Source organism: Salvelinus alpinus, chromosome 6, assembly GCF_045679555.1.
Source record: "Salvelinus alpinus chromosome 6, SLU_Salpinus.1, whole genome shotgun sequence".
Taxonomy (NCBI): domain Eukaryota; kingdom Metazoa; phylum Chordata; class Actinopteri; order Salmoniformes; family Salmonidae; genus Salvelinus; species Salvelinus alpinus.
In genome coordinates, this window is record NC_092091.1 from 80,384,315 (window position 1) to 80,406,704 (window position 22,390).

Genomic DNA, 22,390 nt, shown 5'->3' on the forward strand with positions numbered 1-22,390 from the left:
ACCATATCTGTAACCTACAGTATTGACCTACCATATCTGTAACCTACAGTATTGACCTACCATATCTGTAACCTACAGTATTGACCAACTATATCTGTAACCTACGGTATTGACCAACCATATCTGTAACCTACAGTATTGACCAACCATATCTGTAACCTACAGTATTGACCAACTATATCTGTAACCTACGGTATTGACCAACCATATCTGTAACCTATGGTAGTGGCCTACCATGTCTCTATTGACCTACCATTTCTGTAACCTATTGACCTACCATTTCTCTATTGACCTACCATATATCTATTGACGTATTATATATCTAACCTATTGGCCTACCATATCTGTATTTACCTACCATATCTCTATTAACCTACCATATATCTGTTGACCTACCATATCTGTATTTACCTACCATATCTCTTTTAACCTACCATATCTCTAGTGACGTACCATATCTCTTTTAACCTACCATATCTCTAGTGACGTACCATATCTCTTTTAATCTACCATATATCTATTAACCTACCATATATCTGTTGACCTACCGTATCTCTATTAACCTACCATATATCTATTAACCTACCATATATCTGTTGACCTACCGTATCTCTATTTACATACCATATCTCTTTTAACCTATCATATCTCTATTGACCAACCATATATCTAACCTCTTGCCCTGATTCTTACCTTAGCAAAACCACAAACCCAACACTGACACCCAGTCACACATCTTAGGTCATGTTTTCTCTCCTGGCTCATTATACCTGCATGGTGTGAGCAGCATTAAGGTTGCAGGGTACGTATGGCTCCTGTGTAGTATTCATTTCCCATGCTGTTCCACTGTGATCAGGACAGGACATGGCGTCTGGTATTTTCAGAACATGTAACTGTATGCACCTGGGTCCCTGTGGAGGTGGGAGATAAACCAACCCTGAACATTCTCAGAATATTACCACGACATTCCCTGAATATTACCACAACATTCCCCGAATATTACCACGACATTCCCAGAATATTACCACGACATTCCCAGAATATTACCACGACATTCCCAGAATTCCCAGGGTGAAATGTTAATTTCAATGTTATCGACAGTGGATTGGAAAACAGTGGATGTTTTACAACCTCCAATATGGTTATACTTCAACAGGAGATTAGTGTAACCTCAGACTCTGTTAATGATATTGAATATGTTGTGTGAGCTCTCTCACTCTAAACTGCATAGATAAAAACATGGCCGCCCCAGCCTGGCCACAGATGGCGAGGGCTCATAGGCTGTATGGCTGTGAAACTGTGAACGCGTGGCTTCCTCTCAATCAGTTCACAGGCTGCGCCTCCGAGCCAGCTGCTGCTCCACTCCACCGCTAAACTTATGTGTGTGTGTGCGTGTGCGCGTGCGCATGCGCGTGTACGTGTGCGTGAAAGAGAGAGAACGCGAATTAGTTTATTGAGCTTGCCTGGTGCAATGAAATAGTCCCAAAAGTGCAAACTCTGAAAGCTTGGTGAGGGCCTGAACTCCAGTGTGATTGGTCCTCACTGGTGTTGCTTCACTACTTTCTAATCATAGTAGTGTATTTCTACGTTCCATTATAGATGACCAGTAGAGAAGTTATGAGTGGGGCTGATTTGGCCTTTTGTTGTTGAGGTCTGTGTGTGTGTGTGTGTGTGTGTGTGTGTGTGTGTGTGTGTGTGTGTGTGTGTGTGTGTGTGTGTGTGTGTGTGTGTGTGTGTGTGTGTGTGTGTGTGTGTGTGTGTGTGAATAATGTAGGAGCGTGGCTCACCATGACCATAGCTCCATCTGGAGGAAGGAGAGGAAGTGGGACAGGTCACAACATTCACCGTCTGACACACACACACACACACACACACACACACACACACACACACACACACACACACACACACACACACACAGAGAGCAACCCATTGCCCTCTGTCCCACAATTCACTTTCTGGCTCATACACACACAGTCACACACTTACACACTTACACACACACACACATTCTAGGGACAAAACAGTCCTTCTAACCAATCTGTTCATTTAGTGAGAGAGGGGGAGGACAGAGAGACAGAGGGACAAAACAGTCCTTCTAACCAATCTGTTCATTTAGGGAGAGAGGGGGAGGACAGAGAGACAGAGGGACAAAACAGTCCTTCTAACCAATCTGTTCATTTAGGGAGAGAGAGGGAGGACAGAGAGACAGAGGGACAAAACAGTCCTTCTAACCAATCTGTTCATTTAGGGAGAGAGAGGGAGGACAGAGAGACAGAGGGACAAAACAGTCCTGATAACCAATCTGTTCATTTAGGGAGAGAGAGGAAGGACAGAGAGACAGAGGGACAAAAGGAGGAAGCGATATTTAGAATCAGGGCTTGTCAGATGTATTGTTCTTTTAGTCATGTGATTGGGTGTCTATTGTTCTTTTAGTCATGTGATTGGGTGTCTATTGTTCTTTTAGTCATGTGATTGGGTGTCTATTGTTCTTTTAGTCATGTGATTGGGTGTCTATTGTTCTTTTAGTCATGTGATTGGATGTCTATTGTTCTTTTAGTCATGTGATTGGATGTCTATTGTTCTTTTAGTCATGTGATTGGGTGTCTATTGTTCTTTTAGTCATGTGATTGGATGTCTATTGTTCTTTTAGTCATGTGATTGGATGTCTATTGTTCTTTTAGTCATGTGATTGGATGTCTATTGTTCTTTTAGTCATGTGATTGGGTGTCTATTGTTCTTTTAGTCATGTGATTGGGTGTCTATTGTTCTTTTAGTCATGTGATTGGATGTCTATTGTTCTTTTAGTCATGTGATTGGGTGTCTATTGTTCTTTTAGTCATGTGATTGGATGTCTATTGTTCTTTTAGTCATGTGATTGGGTGTCTATTGTTCTTTTAGTCATGTGATTGGGTGTTCATTGTTCTTTTAGTCATGTGATTTGATGTCTATTGTTCTTTTAGTCATGTGATTGGGTGTCTATTGTTCTTTTAGTCATGTGATTGGGTGTTCATTGTTCTTTTAGTCATGTGATTGGATGTCTATTGTTCTTTTAGTCATGTGATTGGGTGTCTATTGTTCTTTTAGTCATGTGATTGGGTGTCTATTGTTCTTTTAGTCATGTGATTGGATGTCTATTGTTCTTTTAGTCATGTGATTGGATGTCCTAGAGAGAGAGTTCTGGTCTTGTTGTCCATGATGTTCTTTAATACATACCACATCAGGGCAGGAAGCTATAGTTTGTCCCCAGGGATTCCCAACAGGGATTGGACTGGTAATCCTGGATTTCCCTGGTCACATTCACTGTATGTGAGGTATTACAGCCTGAATCTGTGCTCTAATTGGCACCCTATTCCCGAAAGAGCCCTATGGGAACTGGTCAAATGTAGTGCACTATATAGGGAATAGGGTGCCATTTGTAAAGTATTAAGTCGGTGTGTTTTCAGCATGCTGTTGAGGTGACAAGGATAGATAGCATTTTATATTGCATTTTTTGCAGCTTCCATTTTCCTTGTCTGTGTATTGTTCAATAAACCACAGGCAGGTTATAGAGTCGTATATTTTCCCTGGTATTCCCAACTGAGGTAACGGGAGGTGTAGTTTCTGGAGTTTCCCAGATTAAATATGCTATTTGGGAGGTATTCAATTGTAGTATTTTCATCAAGTCGTTGCTTGTGAGGTGAACGGTGATTGGATTTTATATTACAGAGGATTACGTTTTCACAGTTTTAATTTCCTACACTCATTAATTGGATAGTATGTGCCGTCAATCACTACCCTGATCCAATCAGAGCACTCTGATGGGGAGGTTAGAGCGATCCCATTGGGTTTCTTCTCTACCAAAACAAAGCGGTAAGGTGTAACGTAGGGGGAAATACATTGAGAATAAAACCAAGATAACTGTTGTAGCAGACAGCAGAGGAAGGACATTGTGTTTACCAGCCTGGTTGTTGAGAATGGACTTACATGGTAAGCTGCTGCACAGCAGGAGAGGAGAGATGAGTAGAGAGATAGAGAGAGAGGAGAGATGAGTAGAGAGATAGAGAGAGAGTGAAGATAAAGAGGAGAGGGAGATTAAATAATACTAGTCTGCACAGGACAGAAGAGGAGAGAACAGGACATGAAGCTGAGACGGAGAGATAGAGAGAGCGGGGGAGATATCGCCTGGGGGAGGGAGGGACTGTGGACTGTCATGTCAGGACCACCCTGCTAGCTTCCCTCTACTGTTAGTACTGTAGACCTGCTAGCTTCCCTCTACTGTTAGTACTGTAGACCTGCTAGCTTCCCTCTACTGTTAGTACTGTAGACCTGCTAGCTTCCCTCTACTGTTAGTACTGTAGACCTGCTAGCTTCCCTCTACTGTTAGTACTGTAGACCTGCTAGCTTCCCTCTACTGTTAGTACTGTAGACCTGCTAGCTTCCCTCTACTGTTAGTGCTGTAGACCTGCTAGCTTCCCTCTACTGTTAGTGCTGTAGACCTGCTAGCTTCCCTCTACTGTTAGTACTGTAGACCTGCTAGCTTCCCTCTACTGTTAGTACTGTAGACCTGCTAGCTTCCCTCTACTGTTAGTGCTGTAGACCTGCTAGCTTCCCTCTACTGTTAGTACTGTAGACCTGAATCTCAAAGACTCTTCGTCACAGACTGGGTTTCAGATGACAGCCTGCTTTGTGACACAGCGGGGTGAATCCTAACTTCCAACTTACTAACTTCACTTAGTCTTACGTTGATGTCCATGGGAGAATAAGTGAGTGGAAGTTAGGTTTTTTTCCAGTATCATTAGATCCTGACTACGATGTGCGTCTGTAGCACTTTAGATTGCGTATCTAGTGTATCTCTGAAGTATGGTCTCATTGAGAGATATCGAGGTGGGATGACCACCGCTGGTAGTGTTCTGTCATTAGCATACCTCCTAGATATTGACACGCAGTGTGTAATTAGTGCGTGCGCGTGCGTGCTCTGCTTACGAATGAGCTCCCTGTCTTTAGTGTAGCATTGTCATTAACAAGCACCACTATCTGTCATTAAGACAGATTCATATCCACTGACATACTGATCCTCAGCTAAAGGGAAAGACTTTTAACTGTCTCCCTCCTCTACCATGTCCAAAACACCCTGGTAGACAGTTCAGTAGCTCAACGACATTCTCAATACTGATGTGTATCATTCAGGAGGTGGTACATAAAGAAACATTGTATACTTATACAAATATAGAGGGGTTTTTCTACAAAGAGCTGGTGTGTTTGTTCATGTCTTCACTTGTTTTCATGGTCGTGTTTTACTGTAATTTGGTGACTGCTACCTGTGTCAAGTTACATCATGTTACTCTGTATTAGCTTGATGTACCGTGTAGCATTGAGTCTGTTTTAAATACTTCCTTCTCAGCCCACTACGTTCACTCAGTACAGTATAGTATGGAGTCTGTTTTAAATACTACCTTCTCAGCCCACTACGTTCACTCAGTACAGTATAGTATGGAGTCTGTTTTAAATACTTCCTTCTCAGCCCACTACGTTCACTCAGTACAGTATAGTATGGAGTCTGTTTTAAATACTACCTCCTCAGCCCAATACGTTCACTCAGTACAGTATAGTATGGAGTCTGTTTTAAATACTATCCTCTCAGCCCACTACGTTCACTCAGTACAGTATAGTATGGAGTCTGTTTTAAATACTATTCTCTCAGCCCACTACGTTCACTCAGTACAGTATAGTATGGAGTCTGTTTTAAATACTACCTTCTCAGCCCACTACGTTCACTCAGTACAGTATAGTATGGAGTCTGTTTTAAATACTACCTTCTCAGCCCACTACGTTCACTCAGTACAGTATAGTATGGAGTCTGTTTTAAATACTACCTTCTCAGCCCACTACGTTCACTCAGTACAGTATAGTATGGAGTCTGTTTTAAATACTACCTTCTCAGCCCACTACGTTCACTCAGTACAGTATAGTATGGAGTCTGTTTTAAATACTATCCTCTCAGCCCACTACGTTCACTCAGTACAGTATAGTATGGAGTCTGTTTTAAATACTATTCTCTCAGCCCACTACGTTCACTCAGTACAGTATAGTATGGAGTCTGTTTTAAATACTACCTTCTCAGCCCACTACGTTCACTCAGTACAGTATAGTATGGAGTCTGTTTTAAATACTACCTTCTCAGCCCACTACGTTCACTCAGTACAGTATAGTATGGAGTCTGTTTTAAATACTATCCTCTCAGCCCACTACGTTCACTCAGTACAGTATAGTATGGAGTCTGTTTTAAATACTACCTTCTCAGCCCACTACATTCACTCAGTACAGTATAGTATGGAGTCTGTTTTAAATACTACCTTCTCAGCCCACTACGTTCACTCAGTACAGTATAGTATGGAGTCTGTTTTAAATACTACCTTCTCAGCCCACTACGTTCACTCAGTACAGTATAGTATGGAGTCTGTTTTAAATACTATCCTCTCAGCCCACTACGTTCACTCAGTACAGTATAGTATGGAGTCTGTTTTAAATACTATTCTCTCAGCCCACTACGTTCACTCAGTACAGTATAGTATGGAGTCTGTTTTAAATACTACCTTCTCAGCCCACTACGTTCACTCAGTACAGTATAGTATGGAGTCTGTTTTAAATACTACCTTCTCAGCCCACTACGTTCACTCAGTACAGTATAGTATTGAGTCTGTTTTAAATACTATCCTCTCAGCCCACTACGTTCACTCAGTACAGTATAGTATGGAGTCTGTTTTAAATACTACCTTCTCAGCCCACTACATTCACTCAGTACAGTATAGTATGGAGTCTGTTTTAAATACTACCTTCTCAGCCCACTACGTTCACTCAGTACAGTATAGTATGGAGTCTGTTTTAAATACTACCTTCTCAGCCCACTACGTTCACTCAGTACAGTATAGTATGGAGTCTGTTTTAAATACTATCCTCTCAGCCCACTACGTTCACTCAGTACAGTATAGTATGGAGTCTGTTTTAAATACTACCTTCTCAGCCCACTACGTTCACTCAGTACAGTATAGTATGGAGTCTGTTTTAAATACTATCCTCTCAGCCCACTACGTTCACTCAGTACAGTATAGTATGGAGTCTGTTTTAAATACTACCTTCTCAGCCCACTACGTTCACTCAGTACAGTATAGTATGGAGTCTGTTTTAAATACTACCTTCTCAGCCCACTACGTTCACTCAGTACAGTATAGTATGGAGTCTGTTTTAAATACTATCCTCTCAGCCCACTACGTTCACTCAGTACAGTATAGTATGGAGTCTGTTTTAAATACTACCTTCTCAGCCCACTACGTTCACTCAGTACAGTATAGTATGGAGTCTGTTTTAAATACTACCTTCTCAGCCCACTACGTTCACTCAGTACAGTATAGTATGGAGTCTGTTTTAAATACTATCCTCTCAGCCCACTACGTTCACTCAGTACAGTATAGTATGGAGTCTGTTTTAAATACTATTCTCTCAGCCCACTACGTTCACTCAGTACAGTATAGTATGGAGTCTGTTTTAAATACTACCTTCTCAGCCCAATACGTTCACTCAGTACAGTATAGTATGGAGTCTGTTTTAAATACTATCCTCTCAGCCCACTACGTTCACTCAGTACAGTATAGTATGGAGTCTGTTTTAAATACTATTCTCTCAGCCCACTACGTTCACTCAGTACAGTATAGTATGGAGTCTGTTTTAAATACTATTCTCTCAGCCCACTACGTTCACTCAGTACAGTATAGTATGGAGTCTGTTTTAAATACTACCTTCTCAGCCCACTACGTTCACTCAGTACAGTATAGTATTGAGTCTGTTTTAAATACTACCTTCTCAGCCCACTACGTTCACTCAGTACAGTATAGTATGGAGTCTGTTTTAAATACTATTCTCTCAGCCCACTACGTTCACTCAGTACAGTATAGTATGGAGTCTGTTTTAAATACTACCCTCTCAGCCCACTACGTTCACTCAGTACAGTATAGTATGGAGTCTGTTTTAAATACTACCTTCTCAGCCCACTACGTTCACTCAGTACAGTATAGTATGGAGTCTGTTTTAAATACTACCTTCTCAGCCCACTACGTTCACTCAGTACAGTATTGTATGGAGTCTGTTTTAAATACTACCTTCTCAGCCCACTACGTTCACTCAGTACAGTATAGTATGGAGTCTGTTTTAAATACTACCTTCTCAGCCCACTACGTTCACTCAGTACAGTATAGTATGGAGTCTGTTTTAAATACTACCTTCTCAGCCCACTACGTTCACTCAGTACAGTATAGTATGGAGTCTGTTTTAAATACTACCTTCTCAGCCCACTACGTTCACTCAGTACAGTATAGTATGGAGTCTGTTTTAAATACTACCTTCTCAGCCCACTACGTTCACTCAGTACAGTATAGTATGGAGTCTGTTTTAAATACTACCTTCTCAGCCCACTACGTTCACTCAGTACAGTATAGTATGGAGTCTGTTTTAAATACTACCTTCTCAGCCCACTACGTTCACTCAGTACAGTATAGTATGGAGTCTGTTTTAAATACTACCTTCTCAGCCCACTACGTTCACTCAGTACAGTATAGTATGGAGTCTGTTTTAAATACTACCTTCTCAGCCCACTACGTTCACTCAGTACAGTATAGTATGGAGTCTGTTTTAAATACTACCTTCTCAGCCCACTACGTTCACTCAGTACAGTATAGTATGGAGTCTGTTTTAAATACTACCTTCTCAGCCCACTACGTTCACTCAGTACAGTATAGTATGGAGTCTGTTTTAAATACTACCTTCTCAGCCCACTACGTTCACTCAGTACAGTATAGTATGGAGTCTGTTTTAAATACTACCTTCTCAGCCCACTACGTTCACTCAGTACAGTATAGTATGGAGTCTGTTTTAAATACTACCTTCTCAGCCCACTACGTTCACTCAGTACAGTATAGTATGGAGTCTGTTTTAAATACTACCCTCTCAGCCCACTACGTTCACTCAGTACAGTATAGTATGGAGTCTGTTTTAAATACTATTCTCTCAGCCCACTACGTTCACTCAGTACAGTATAGTATGGAGTCTGTTTTAAATACTACCTTCTCAGCCCACTACGTTCACTCAGTACAGTATAGTATGGAGTCTGTTTTAAATACTACCTTCTCAGCCCACTACGTTCACTCAGTACAGTATAGTATGGAGTCTGTTTTAAATACTACCTTCTCAGCCCACTACGTTCACTCAGTACAGTATAGTATGGAGTCTGTTTTAAATACTACCTTCTCAGCCCACTACGTTCACTCAGTACAGTATAGTATGGAGTCTGTTTTAAATACTACCTTCTCAGCCCACTACGTTCACTCAGTACAGTATAGTATGGAGTTTGTTTTAAATACTACCTTCTCAGCCCACTACGTTCACTCAGTACAGTATAGTATGGAGTCTGTTTTAAATACTAACTTCTCAGCCCACTACGTTCACTCAGTACAGTATAGTATGGAGTCTGTTTTAAATACTATCCTCTCAGCCCACTACGTTCACTCAGTACAGTATAGTATGGAGTCTGTTTTAAATACTACCTTCTCAGCCCACTACGTTCACTCAGTACAGTATAGTATGGAGTCTGTTTTAAATACTATCCTCTCAGCCCACTACGTTCACTCAGTACAGTATAGTATGGAGTCTGTTTTAAATACTACCTTCTCAGCCCAATACGTTCACTCAGTACAGTATAGTATTGAGTCTGTTTTAAATACTATCCTCTCAGCCCACTACGTTCACTCAGTACAGTATAGTATGGAGTCTGTTTTAAATACTACCTTCTCAGCCCACTACGTTCACTCAGTACAGTATAGTATGGAGTCTGTTTTAAATACTATCCTCTCAGCCCACTACGTTCACTCAGTACAGTATAGTATGGAGTCTGTTTTAAATACTATCCTCTCAGCCCACTACGTTCACTCAGTACAGTATAGTATGGAGTCTGTTTTAAATACTACCTTCTCAGCCCACTACGTTCACTCAGTACAGTATAGTATGGAGTCTGTTTTAAATACTATCCTCTCAGCCCACTACGTTCACTCAGTACAGTATAGTATTGAGTCTGTTTTAAATACTACCTTCTCAGCCCACTACGTTCACTCAGTACAGTATAGTATGGAGTCTGTTTTAAATACTACCTTCTCAGCCCAATAGGTTCACTCAGTACAGTATAGTATTGAGTCTGTTTTAAATACTACCTTCTCAGCCCACTACGTTCACTCAGTACAGTATAGTATGGAGTCTGTTTTAAATACTATCCTCTCAGCCCACTACGTTCACTCAGTACAGTATAGTATGGAGTCTGTTTTAAATACTACCTTCTCAGCCCACTACGTTCACTCAGTACAGTATAGTATGGAGTCTGTTTTAAATACTATCCTCTCAGCCCACTACGTTCACTCAGTACAGTATAGTATGGAGTCTGTTTTAAATACTACCTTCTCAGCCCACTACGTTCACTCAGTACAGTATAGTATGGAGTCTGTTTTAAATACTACCTTCTCAGCCCACTACGTTCACTCAGTACAGTGTAGTATGGAGTCTGTTTTAAATACTACCTTCTCAGCCCACTACGTTCACTCAGTACAGTATAGTATGGAGTCTGTTTTAAATACTACCTTCTCAGCCCACTACGTTCACTCAGTACAGTATAGTATGGAGTCTGTTTTAAATACTACCTTCTCAGCCCACTACGTTCACTCAGTACAGTATAGTATGGAGTCTGTTTTAAATACTACCTTCTCAGCCCACTACGTTCACTCAGTACAGTATAGTATGGAGTCTGTTTTAAATACTACCTTCTCAGCCCACTACGTTCACTCAGTACAGTATAGTATGGAGTCTGTTTTAAATACTACCTTCTCAGCCCACTACGTTCACTCAGTACAGTGTAGTATGGAGTCTGTTTTAAATACTACCTTCTCAGCCCACTACGTTCACTCAGTACAGTATAGTATGGAGTCTGTTTTAAATACTACCTTCTCAGCCCAATACGTTCACTCAGTACAGTATAGTATGGAGTCTGTTTTAAATACTACCTTCTCAGCCCACTACGTTCACTCAGTACAGTATAGTATGGAGTCTGTTTTAAATACTACCTTCTCAGCCCACTATGTTCACTCAGTATTGTCTTGTTGTATTGTGTCACACATCAGACTATTCTTGATTTACTTGTGTCTTGATATATTGTCACGCCCTGACCTTAGAGAGCCTTTTTATGTCTCTATCTGGTTTGGTCAGGGTGTGATTTGGGGTGGGCATTCTATGTTTTGTTTTCTATGATTTTGTGTTTCTATGTTTTGGCCGGTTATGGTTCTCAATCAGGGACAGCTGTCTATCGTTGTCTCTGATTGGGAACCATACTTAGGTACCCCTTTTTCCCTCCTTTCGTGGTGGGTAGTTGTCTTTGTTTTTGGCACATAGCCCTTAAGCTTCACAGTTGTTTTGTATGGTTTATTGTTTTGTTGGCGTCATTTTAAATAAAGGGAAAATGTATGCTCACCACGCTGCGCTTTTGTCCAGTTCTTTCATCGGCCGTGACAAGTACAGTATAGTATTGAGTCTGTTTTAAATACTATCTTCTCAGCCCACTAATGATGAGATTCACCCTCAAGACGAAAGAGAACAACCAAACTTTTCTCCTCTGGCTGATGTTTGGTTTGTAGTCATCCTGTAGAACAGGGGATAGGGGACCAGCTGTCTTCCTGTCTCTCTCGCTCTCTCTCTCTCTCTCTCTCTCTCTCTCTCTCTCTCTCTCTCTCTCTCTCTCTCTCTCTCTCTCTCTCTCTCTCTCTCTCTCTCTCTCTCTCTCTCCTTTCGTCTTATCCAACTTAAATGTCCATCCTTCGCTGTCCCCTCCCTCCTCCTCCTCCTCCCTCCCTCCATCATCGTTCCTGGAAGCCGTTTCGGAACAAAAACAGACCAAATGCTACAACTGTGCCCTGCCAAGATGGCCGCCTTCCATCTTAAAACACATTTTAACTGCAAGGGTTTTGATACTCAGACCACAGACAAAATCCCCCTCAGCGGTTTAGTTTTCTTTAGTTTAGTCATCCGTTAGTTTAGGGACGAATTTATACGAGCCACAGCCAGAACTCTACAGTCTGTATTAGATACAGTAGTCTCTACAGTCTGTATTAGATACAGTAGTCTCCAGAACTCTACAGTCTGTATTAGATACGGTAGTCTCCAGAACTCTACAGTCTGTATTAGATACGGTAGTCTCCAGAACTCTACAGTCTGTATTAGATACAGTAGTCTCTACAGTCTGTATTAGATACAGTAGTCTCCAGAACTCTACAGTCTGTATTAGATACAATAGTCTCTACAGTCTGTATTAGATACGGTAGTCTCCAGAACTCTACACTGTATTAGATACAGTAGTCTCCAGAACTCTACAGTCTGTATTAGATACAGTAGTCTCCAGAACTCTACAGTCTGTATTAGATACGGTAGTCTCCAGAACTCTACAGTCTGTATTAGATACGGTAGTCTCCAGAACTCTACAGTCTGTATTAGATACAGTAGTCTCTACAGTCTGTATTAGATACGGTAGTCTCCAGAACTCTACAGTCTGTATTAGATACAGTAGTCTCCAGAACTCTACAGTCTGTATTAGATACGGTAGTCTCCAGAACTCTACAGTCTGTATTAGATACGGTAGTCTCCAGAACTCTACAGTCTGTATTAGATACAGTAGTCTCTACAGTCTGTATTAGATACGGTAGTCTCCAGAACTCTACAGGCTGTATTAGATACAGTAGTCTCTACAGTCTGTATTAGATACAGTAGTCTCCAAAACTCTACAGTCTGTATTAGATACAGTAGTCTCCAGAACTCTACAGGCTGTATTAGATACAGTAGTCTCCAGAACTCTACAGTCTGTATTAGATACAGTAGTCTCCAGAACTATACAGTCTGTATTAGATACGGTAGTCTCCAGAACTCTACAGTCTGTATTAGATACAGTAGTCTCCAGAACTATACAGTCTGTATTAGATACAGTAGTCTCCAGAACTCTACAGGCTGTATTAGATACAGTAGTCTCTACAGTCTGTATTAGATACGGTAGTCTCCAGAACTCTACAGAACTCTACAGTCTGTATTAGATACAGTAGTCTCCAGAACTCTACAGGCTGTATTAGATACAGTAGTCTCCAGAACTATACAGTCTGTATTAGATACAATAGTCTCCAGAACTCTACAGTCTGTATTAGATACGGTAGTCTCCAGAACTCTACAGTCTGTATTAGATACAGTAGTCTCCAGAACTCTACAGTCTGTATTAGATACAGTAGTCTCCAGAACTCTACAGTCTGTATTAGATACAGTAGTCTCCAGAACTATACAGTCTGTATTAGATACAGTAGTCTCCAGAACTCTACAGTCTGTATTAGATACGGTAGTCTCCAGAACTCTACAGTCTGTATTAGATACGGGTATTAGATACAGTAGTCTCTACAGTCTGTATTAGATACAGTAGTCTCCAGAACTCTACAGTCTGTATTAGATACGGTAGTCTCCAGAACTCTACAGTCTGTATTAGATACGGTAGTCTCCAGAACTCTACAGTCTGTATTAGATATGGTAGTCTCCAGAACTCTACAGTCTGTATTAGATACGGTAGTCTCCAGAACTCTACAGTCTGTATTAGATACAGTAGTCTCCAGAACTCTACAGTCTGTATTAGATACGGTAGTCTCCAGAACTCTACAGTCTGTATTAGATACGGTAGTCTCCAGAACTCTACAGTCTGTATTAGATACGGTAGTCTCCAGAACTCTACAGTCTGTATTAGATACGGTAGTCTCCAGAACTCTACAGTCTGTATTAGATACGGTAGTCTCCAGAACTCTACAGTCTGTATTAGATACGGTAGTCTCCAGAACTCTACAGTCTGTATTAGATACGGTAGTCTCAAGAACTCCACAGTCTGTATTAGATACAGTAGTCTCTACAGTCTGTATTAGATACAGTAGTCTCCAGAACTCTACAGTCTGTATTAGATACAGTAGTCTCTACAGTCTGTATTAGATACAGTAGTCTCCAGAACTCTACAGTCTGTATTAGATACGGTAGTCTCCAGAACTCACCCAGAGTGGAGTCTTATTCTAACAGAGATATTCTAAACATCTGTACTCTGCTCTGAAGACATTTGCTCTTTCTTTTTCTCCTTCTTTTCTTCTCCAGGATGAGAAGAACCAGGTTCTGATGACCAACGCCTGGCTGCAGCTGGTAAGACTGAACTTCTACCTTTTAACTAGAGACTAGTTCTGTGTGTCTGACCCTCATTTGCAGTATAATAGCTATTTTGTTTGTGTCATGTGCTTGCTGAAGCTGGTGTTTGTATCTTGCGGTGGGCATTATATGATCTCTCTTCCCAACAGATGTCCAGATGTCCACACCCAAGTCCCTGCAATGAGAGAGGGATATGAAATGTTCAATTAAAATCTCACCATTTTTATTGGTTCATAGGTTTCCCCCCACTGAGACTTGCTGACGCAAACACAGACCAGATTATGGACTAGAGTTCAGATAGATTATGGACTAGAGTTCAGATCTCTGACTTAGCGAGCCACTGCTGAATGACAACATGTCCCAGCTGTTTGGCTTCAGGTTTGGGGCCAGAATTTAGCAAGAAGCATTTTGAATATTAAATCTGCATCCCAAATGGCACCCTATTCCCAATATAGGGTAGGGCTCTGGTGGAAGTAAAGCACTACGTAGGGAACAGGGTACCATTTTGGGACGTCTCCTACGTCTTCTATTACTGTTGGAAACATAGGAGCCAACAGACAGTCCATCAGGTCATACATCAGGGGAACATACATTATCTATCAGATAGTGACACATTGGCTGGAGGTTGGATAGAAGGTTTCATTTCTCCCGCCCTGCGTCTCCATGGCAATGTCCATTCAGGGTAGCCTGTAAATGAGGCCACAACTCACAGGAGGTTGGTGGGACCTTAATTGGGGAGGGCGGGCTCGTGGTAATGGCTGGAGTGGAATGGGTGGAATGGTATCAGATATATGGCTTCCATTCCATTAGTTCCTTTCCAGACATTATGTGTCATCCTCCCCTCACCAGCCCCCACTGGCCACAATCCACAGTCCTCTGTCAGTTTCACTCAAGGTGAACAGGCTCTGACTGGCTGATAGTGTTTTTTTTCATCAATAAATTATGCAAGTGTTGGCCTTAATACAGGAGTCCCTTCTCTGCTAATGGGCCAGGGGAGCAACATTTTTTTTGCAGACGCATCAGGTCAAGAGTTACATTAACAGAAAAAAAGGGGTAATTTAGGAAGTCTTTACCTCCGGGAGTAGTTGATGCATGAGCTGCTTAAAACCTTTACATTGTGGAGTCAGCATTTACAATGTTAGACTAGATTCTCACAGTGTTCTATCTCCGAATATATTCTCAGTGTTCTATTCTGGAATGTTAGTTCCAGGAATGAAATTAGTCCTTAATGACATCATCAATTAGAAACATTTAGACTGTTGGACAAACTGTAAAATGAATTACTCCTCCAATCTATGTTCCTTTTCCAACCTGTGTTTAGAGATGTCCTGATGTAGCCTAGTGTTCTCTTGATATAACCTGTGTTTAGAGACGTCCTGATGTAGCCTCATGTTCTCTTGATATAAACTGTGTTTAGAGACATCCTGATGTAGCCTAGTGTTCTCTTGATATAAACTGTGTTTAGAGACGTCCTGATGTAGCCTAGTGTTCTCTTGATATAAACTGTGTTTAGAGACGTCCTGATGTAGCCTCATGTCCTCTTGATATAAACTGTGTTTAGAGATGTCCTGATGTAGCCTCATGTCCTCTTGATATAAACTGTGTTTAGAGACGTCCTGATGTAGCCTCATGTCCTCTTGATATAAACTGTGTTTAGAGACGTCCTGATGTAGCCTCATGTTCTCTTGATATAAACTGTGTTTAGAGACGTCCTGATGTAGCCTCATGTTCTCTTGATATAAACTGTGTTTAGAGACGTCCTGATGTAGCCTCATGTCCTCTTGATATAAACTGTGTTTAGAGACGTCCTGATGTAGCCTCATGTTCTCTTGATATAAACTGTGTTTAGAGACGTCCTGATGTAGCCTCATGTTCTCTTGATATAAACTGTGTTTAGAGACGTCCTGATGTAGCCTCATGTTCTCTTGATATAAACTGTGTTTAGAGACGTCCTGATGTAGCCTCGTGTCCTCTTGATATAAACTGTGTTTAGAGACGTCCTGATGTAGCCTCGTGTTCTCTTGATATAAACTGTGTTTAGAGATGTCCTGATGTAGCCTCATGTTCTCTTGATATAAACTGTGTTTAGAGACGTCCTGATGTAGCCTCATGTTCTCTTGATATAAACTGTGTTTAGAGACGTCCTGATGTAGCCTCATGTCCTCTTGATATAAACTGTGTTTAGAGACGTCCTGATGTAGCCTCATGTTCTCTTGATATAAACTGTGTTTAGAGACGTCCTGATGTAGCCTCATGTTCTCTTGATATAAACTGTGTTTAGAGATGTCCTGATGTAGCCTCATGTCCTCTTGATATAAACTGTGTTTAGAGATGTCCTGATGTAGCCTCATGTCCTCTTGATATAAACTGTGTTTAGAGATGTCCTGATGTAGCCTCGTGTTCTCTTGATATAAACTGTGTTTAGAGACGTCCTGATGTAGCCTCATGTTCTCTTGATATAAACTGTGTTTAGAGACGTCCTGATGTAGCCTCGTGTTCTCTTGATATAAACTGTGTTTAGAGACGTCCTGATGTAGCCTCCTGTCCTCTTGATATAAACTGTGTTTAGAGACGTCCTGATGTAGCCTCATGTCCTCTTGATATAAACTGTGTTTAGAGACGTCCTGATGTAGCCTAGTGTCCTCTTGATATAAACTGTGTTTAGAGATGTCCTGATGTAGCCTCATGTCCTCTTGATATAAACTGTGTTTAGAGACGTCCTGATGTAGCCTCATGTACTCTTGATATAAACTGTGTTTAGAGACGTCCTGATGTAGCCTAGTGTTCTCTTGATATAAACTGTGTTTAGAGATGTCCTGATGTAGCCTTGTGTTCTCTTGATATAAACTGTGTTTAGAGACGTCCTGATGTAGCCTCGTGTTCTCTTGATATAAACTGTGTTTAGAGACGTCCTGATGTAGCCTCGTGTTCTCTTGATATAAACTGTGTTTAGAGATGTCCTGATGTAGCCTAGTGTCCTCTTGATATAAACTGTGGTTAGAGACGTCCTGATGTAGCCTAGTGTTCTCTTGATATAAACTGTGTTTAGAGATGTCCTGATGTAGCCTCATGTCCTCTTGATATAAACTGTGTTTAGAGACGTCCTGATGTAGCCTCATGTCCTCTTGATATAAACTGTGTTTAGAGACGTCCTGATGTAGCCTCATGTCCTCTTGATATAAACTGTGTTTAGAGACGTCCTGATGTAGCCTCATGTCCTCTTGATATAAACTGTGTTTAAAGACGTCCTGATGTAGCCTCGTGTCCTCTTGATATAAACTGTGTTTAGAGACGTCCTGATGTAGCCTCATGTCCTCTTGATATAAACTGTGTTTAGAGACGTCCTGATGTAGCCTAGTGTTCTCTTGATATAAACTGTGTTTAGAGACGTCCTGATGTAGCCTCGTGTCCTCTTGATATAAACTGTGTTTAGAGATGTCCTGATGTAGCCTCATGTCCTCTTGATATAAACTGTGTTTAGAGACGTCCTGATGTAGCCTAGTGTCCTCTTGATATAAACTGTGTTTAGAGACGTCCTGATGTAGCCTCATGTCCTCTTGATATAAACTGTGTTTAGAGACGTCCTGATGTAGCCTAGTGTCCTCTTGATATAAACTGTGTTTAGAGATGTCCTGATGTAGCCTAGTGTCTTCTTGATATAAACTGTGTTTAGAGACGTCCTGATGTAGCCTCGTGTCCTCTTGATATAAACTGTGTTTAGAGATGTCCTGATGTAGCCTCATGTCCTCTTGATATAAACTGTGTTTAGAGATGTCCTGATGTAGCCTAGTGTCCTCTTGATATAAACTGTGTTTAGAGATGTCCTGATGTAGCCTCATGTCCTCTTGATATAAACTGTGTTTAGAGATGTCCTGATGTAGCCTCATGTCCTCTTGATATAAACTGTGTTTAGAGATGTCCTGATGTAGCCTAGTGTCCTCTTGATATAAACTGTGTTTAGAGATGTCCTGATGTAGCCTAGTGTCCTCTTGATATAAACTGTGTTTAGAGACGTCCTGATGTAGCCTCATGTCCTCTTGATATAAACTGTGTTTAGAGATGTCCTGATGTAGCCTCATGTCCTCTTGATATAAACTGTGTTTAGAGACGTCCTGATGTAGCCTCATGTCCTCTTGATATAAACTGTGTTTAGAGATGTCCTGATGTAGCCTCATGTCCTCTTGATATAAACTGTGTTTAGAGACGTCCTGATGTAGCCTAGTGTTCTCTTGATATAAACTGTGTTTAGAGACGTCCTGATGTAGCCTCATGTTCTCTTGATATAAACTGTGTTTAGAGACGTCCTGATGTAGCCTAGTGTCCTCTTGATATAACCTGTGTTTAGAGATGTCCTGATGTAGCCTAGTGTCCTCTTGATATAAACTGTGTTTAGAGACGTCCTGATGTAGCCTCATGTCCTCTTGATATAAACTGTGTTTAGAGACGTCCTGATGTAGCCTCATGTCCTCTTGATATAAACTGTGTTTAGAGACGTCCTGATGTAGCCTCATGTCCTCTTGATATAAACTGTGTTTAGAGATGTCCTGATGTAGCCTTGTGTTCTCTTGATATAAACTGTGTTTAGAGACGTCCTGATGTAGCCTCATGTCCTCTTGATATAAACTGTGTTTAGAGACGTCCTGATGTAGCCTCATGTCCTCTTGATATAAACGGTGTTTAGAGATGTCCTGATGTAGCCTCATGTCCTCTTGATATAAACTGTGTTTAGAGACGTCCTGATGTAGCCTAGTGTTCTCTTGATATAAACTGTGTTTAGAGACGTCCTGATGTAGCCTCATGTCCTCTTGATATAAACTGTGTTTAGAGACGTCCTGATGTAGCCTAGTGTCCTCTTGATATAAACTGTGTTTAGAGATGTCCTGATGTAGCCTCATGTCCTCTTGATATAAACTGTGTTTAGAGATGTCCTAAAGTGGCCTCATGTCCTCTTGATATAAACTGTGTTTAGAGACGTCCTGATGTAGCCTAGTGTTCTCTTGATATAAACTGTGTTTAGAGACGTCCTGATGTAGCCTAGTGTCCTCTTGATATAACCTGTGTTTAGAGATGTCCTGATGTAGCCTAGTGTCCTCTTGATATAACCTGTGTTTAGAGATGTCCTGATGTAGCCTAGTGTCCTCTTGATATAAACTGTGTTTAGAGACGTCTTGATGCCTCGTGTCCTCTTGATATAAACTGTGTTTAGAGACGTCTTGATGCCTCATGTTCTCTTGATATAAACTGTGTTTAGAGATGTCCTGATGTAGCCTCATGTCCTCTTGATATAAACTGTGTTTAGAGATGTCCTGATGTAGCCTCATGTCCTCTTGATATAAACTGTGTTTAGAGACGTCCTGATGTAAACTCGTGTCCTCTTGATATAAACTGTGTTTAGAGATGTCCTGATGTAGCCTCATGTCCTCTTGATATTAACTGTGTTTAGAGACGTCCTGATGTAGCCTCATGTCCTCTTGATATAAACTGTGTTTAGAGATGTCCTGATGTAGCCTCATGTCCTCATGTCCTCTTGATATAAACTGTGTTTAGAGATGTCCTGATGTAGCCTAGTGTCCTCTTGATATAAACTGTGTTTAGAGACGTCCTGATGTAGCCTAGTGTTCTCTTGATATAAACTGTGTTTAGAGACGTCCTGATGTAGCCTCATGTCCTCTTGATATAAACTGTGTTTAGAGACGTCCTGATGTAGCCTAGTGTTCTCTTGATATAAACTGTGTTTAGAGACGTCCTGATGTAGCCTAGTGTCCTCTTGATATAAACTGTGTTTAGAGACGTCCTGATGTAGCCTCATGTCCTCTTGATATAAACTGTGTTTAGAGACGTCCTGATGTAGCCTCATGTCCTCTTGATATAAACTGTGTTTAGAGACGTCCTGATGTAGCCTCATGTCCTCTTGATATAAACTGTGTTTAGAGATGTCCTGATGTAGCCTTGTGTTCTCTTGATATAAACTGTGTTTAGAGACGTCCTGATGTAGCCTCATGTCCTCTTGATATAAACTGTGTTTAGAGACGTCCTGATGTAGCCTCATGTCCTCTTGATATAAACGGTGTTTAGAGATGTCCTGATGTAGCCTCATGTCCTCTTGATATAAACTGTGTTTAGAGACGTCCTGATGTAGCCTAGTGTTCTCTTGATATAAACTGTGTTTAGAGACGTCCTGATGTAGCCTCATGTCCTCTTGATATAAACTGTGTTTAGAGACGTCCTGATGTAGCCTAGTGTCCTCTTGATATAAACTGTGTTTAGAGATGTCCTGATGTAGCCTCATGTCCTCTTGATATAAACTGTGTTTAGAGATGTCCTAAAGTGGCCTCATGTCCTCTTGATATAAACTGTGTTTAGAGACGTCCTGATGTAGCCTAGTGTTCTCTTGATATAAACTGTGTTTAGAGACGTCCTGATGTAGCCTAGTGTCCTCTTGATATAACCTGTGTTTAGAGATGTCCTGATGTAGCCTAGTGTCCTCTTGATATAACCTGTGTTTAGAGATGTCCTGATGTAGCCTAGTGTCCTCTTGATATAAACTGTGTTTAGAGACGTCTTGATGCCTCGTGTCCTCTTGATATAAACTGTGTTTAGAGACGTCTTGATGCCTCATGTTCTCTTGATATAAACTGTGTTTAGAGATGTCCTGATGTAGCCTCATGTCCTCTTGATATAAACTGTGTTTAGAGATGTCCTGATGTAGCCTCATGTCCTCTTGATATAAACTGTGTTTAGAGACGTCCTGATGTAAACTCGTGTCCTCTTGATATAAACTGTGTTTAGAGATGTCCTGATGTAGCCTCATGTCCTCTTGATATAAACTGTGTTTAGAGATGTCCTGATGTAGCCTCATGTCCTCTTGATATTAACTGTGTTTAGAGACGTCCTGATGTAGCCTCATGTCCTCTTGATATAAACTGTGTTTAGAGATGTCCTGATGTAGCCTCATGTCCTCATGTCCTCTTGATATAAACTGTGTTTAGAGATGTCCTGATGTAGCCTAGTGTCCTCTTGATATAAACTGTGTTTAGAGACGTCCTGATGTAGCCTAGTGTTCTCTTGATATAAACTGTGTTTAGAGACGTCCTGATGTAGCCTCATGTCCTCTTGATATAAACTGTGTTTAGAGACGTCCTGATGTAGCCTCATGTCCTCTTGATATAAACCGTGTTTAGAGACGTCCTGATGTAGCCTAGTGTCCTCTTGATATAAACCGTGTTTAGAGACGTCCTGATGTAGCCTAGTGTTCTCTTGATATAACCTGTGTTTAGAGATGTCCTGATGTAGCCTAGTGTTCTCTTGATATAAACTGTGTTTAGAGACGTCCTGATGTAGCCTAGTGTTCTCTTGATATAACCTGTGTTTAGAGATGTCCTGATGTAGCCTAGTGTTCTCTTGATATAAACTGTGTTTAGAGATGTCCTGATGTAGCCTCATGTCCTCTTGATATAAACTGTGTTTAGAGATGTCCTGATGTAGCCTCGTGTTCTCTTTGATTTATTTTACCACCACTACAAAGCTTGAACATAAAAGACAGAGATATTCAAGGACAGGCCTCTCTAGGACTTTAAAAGCCATGTTTGTTCAGAGAAGACTACCATTGGAGAGATTAGCTACATAAATAACACTGTTTGTCAGGGAAGTCTAGCGGAGGTGACATGCTGTTGGCATGCCATGAAGTGTACACATACTCGTATAAACACACACACACACACAAAAAATAATAGTGCGTGCACACAGGCAAGCACACACCAATGTTAACGTGTGTGTGTGTGTGTGTGTGTGTGTGTGTGTGTGTCCAATGTTTGACAAACAATGAGTATCAGTAGCCACATCAGTAGATGGACTCCCTCTGTGCGTTAGGGAACACACCTATGGCTAAGACATCTGAGGACACACCGACACTCTCACAGCGCATTACACGTCATTCAGTTCAGTTATGTAAGTAAAGGAGGTGAAGTACTTTTATGTGCTTCTATACGGTGGAGTTGTATAGATATGTTGAGTCACAGCCCAAAACATGACCCAACCTCCTGCCACTGCTGGCCAAGGGCACAGACATAGTGACCACTTATGGGGAGCAAGGATGGCTGTTCTATTTGATTATTCG

The 22,390-nt window shown here is 41.1% G+C and overlaps 1 protein-coding gene across 2 annotated transcripts in view; it reads left to right on the forward strand.

The window, feature by feature from the left end:
* LOC139579485 (neuronal acetylcholine receptor subunit alpha-7-like) overlaps positions 1 to 22,390 on the forward strand; it is an 84,275-nt gene that overhangs the window by 33,624 nt on the left and 28,261 nt on the right. For both annotated transcript variants that reach the window (XM_071408179.1, XM_071408180.1), the window contains one exon: positions 14,227 to 14,271. In XM_071408179.1, the coding sequence (XP_071264280.1) occupies positions 14,227 to 14,271 (45 nt within the window). The remainder of the gene's footprint in view (positions 1 to 14,226; positions 14,272 to 22,390) is intronic.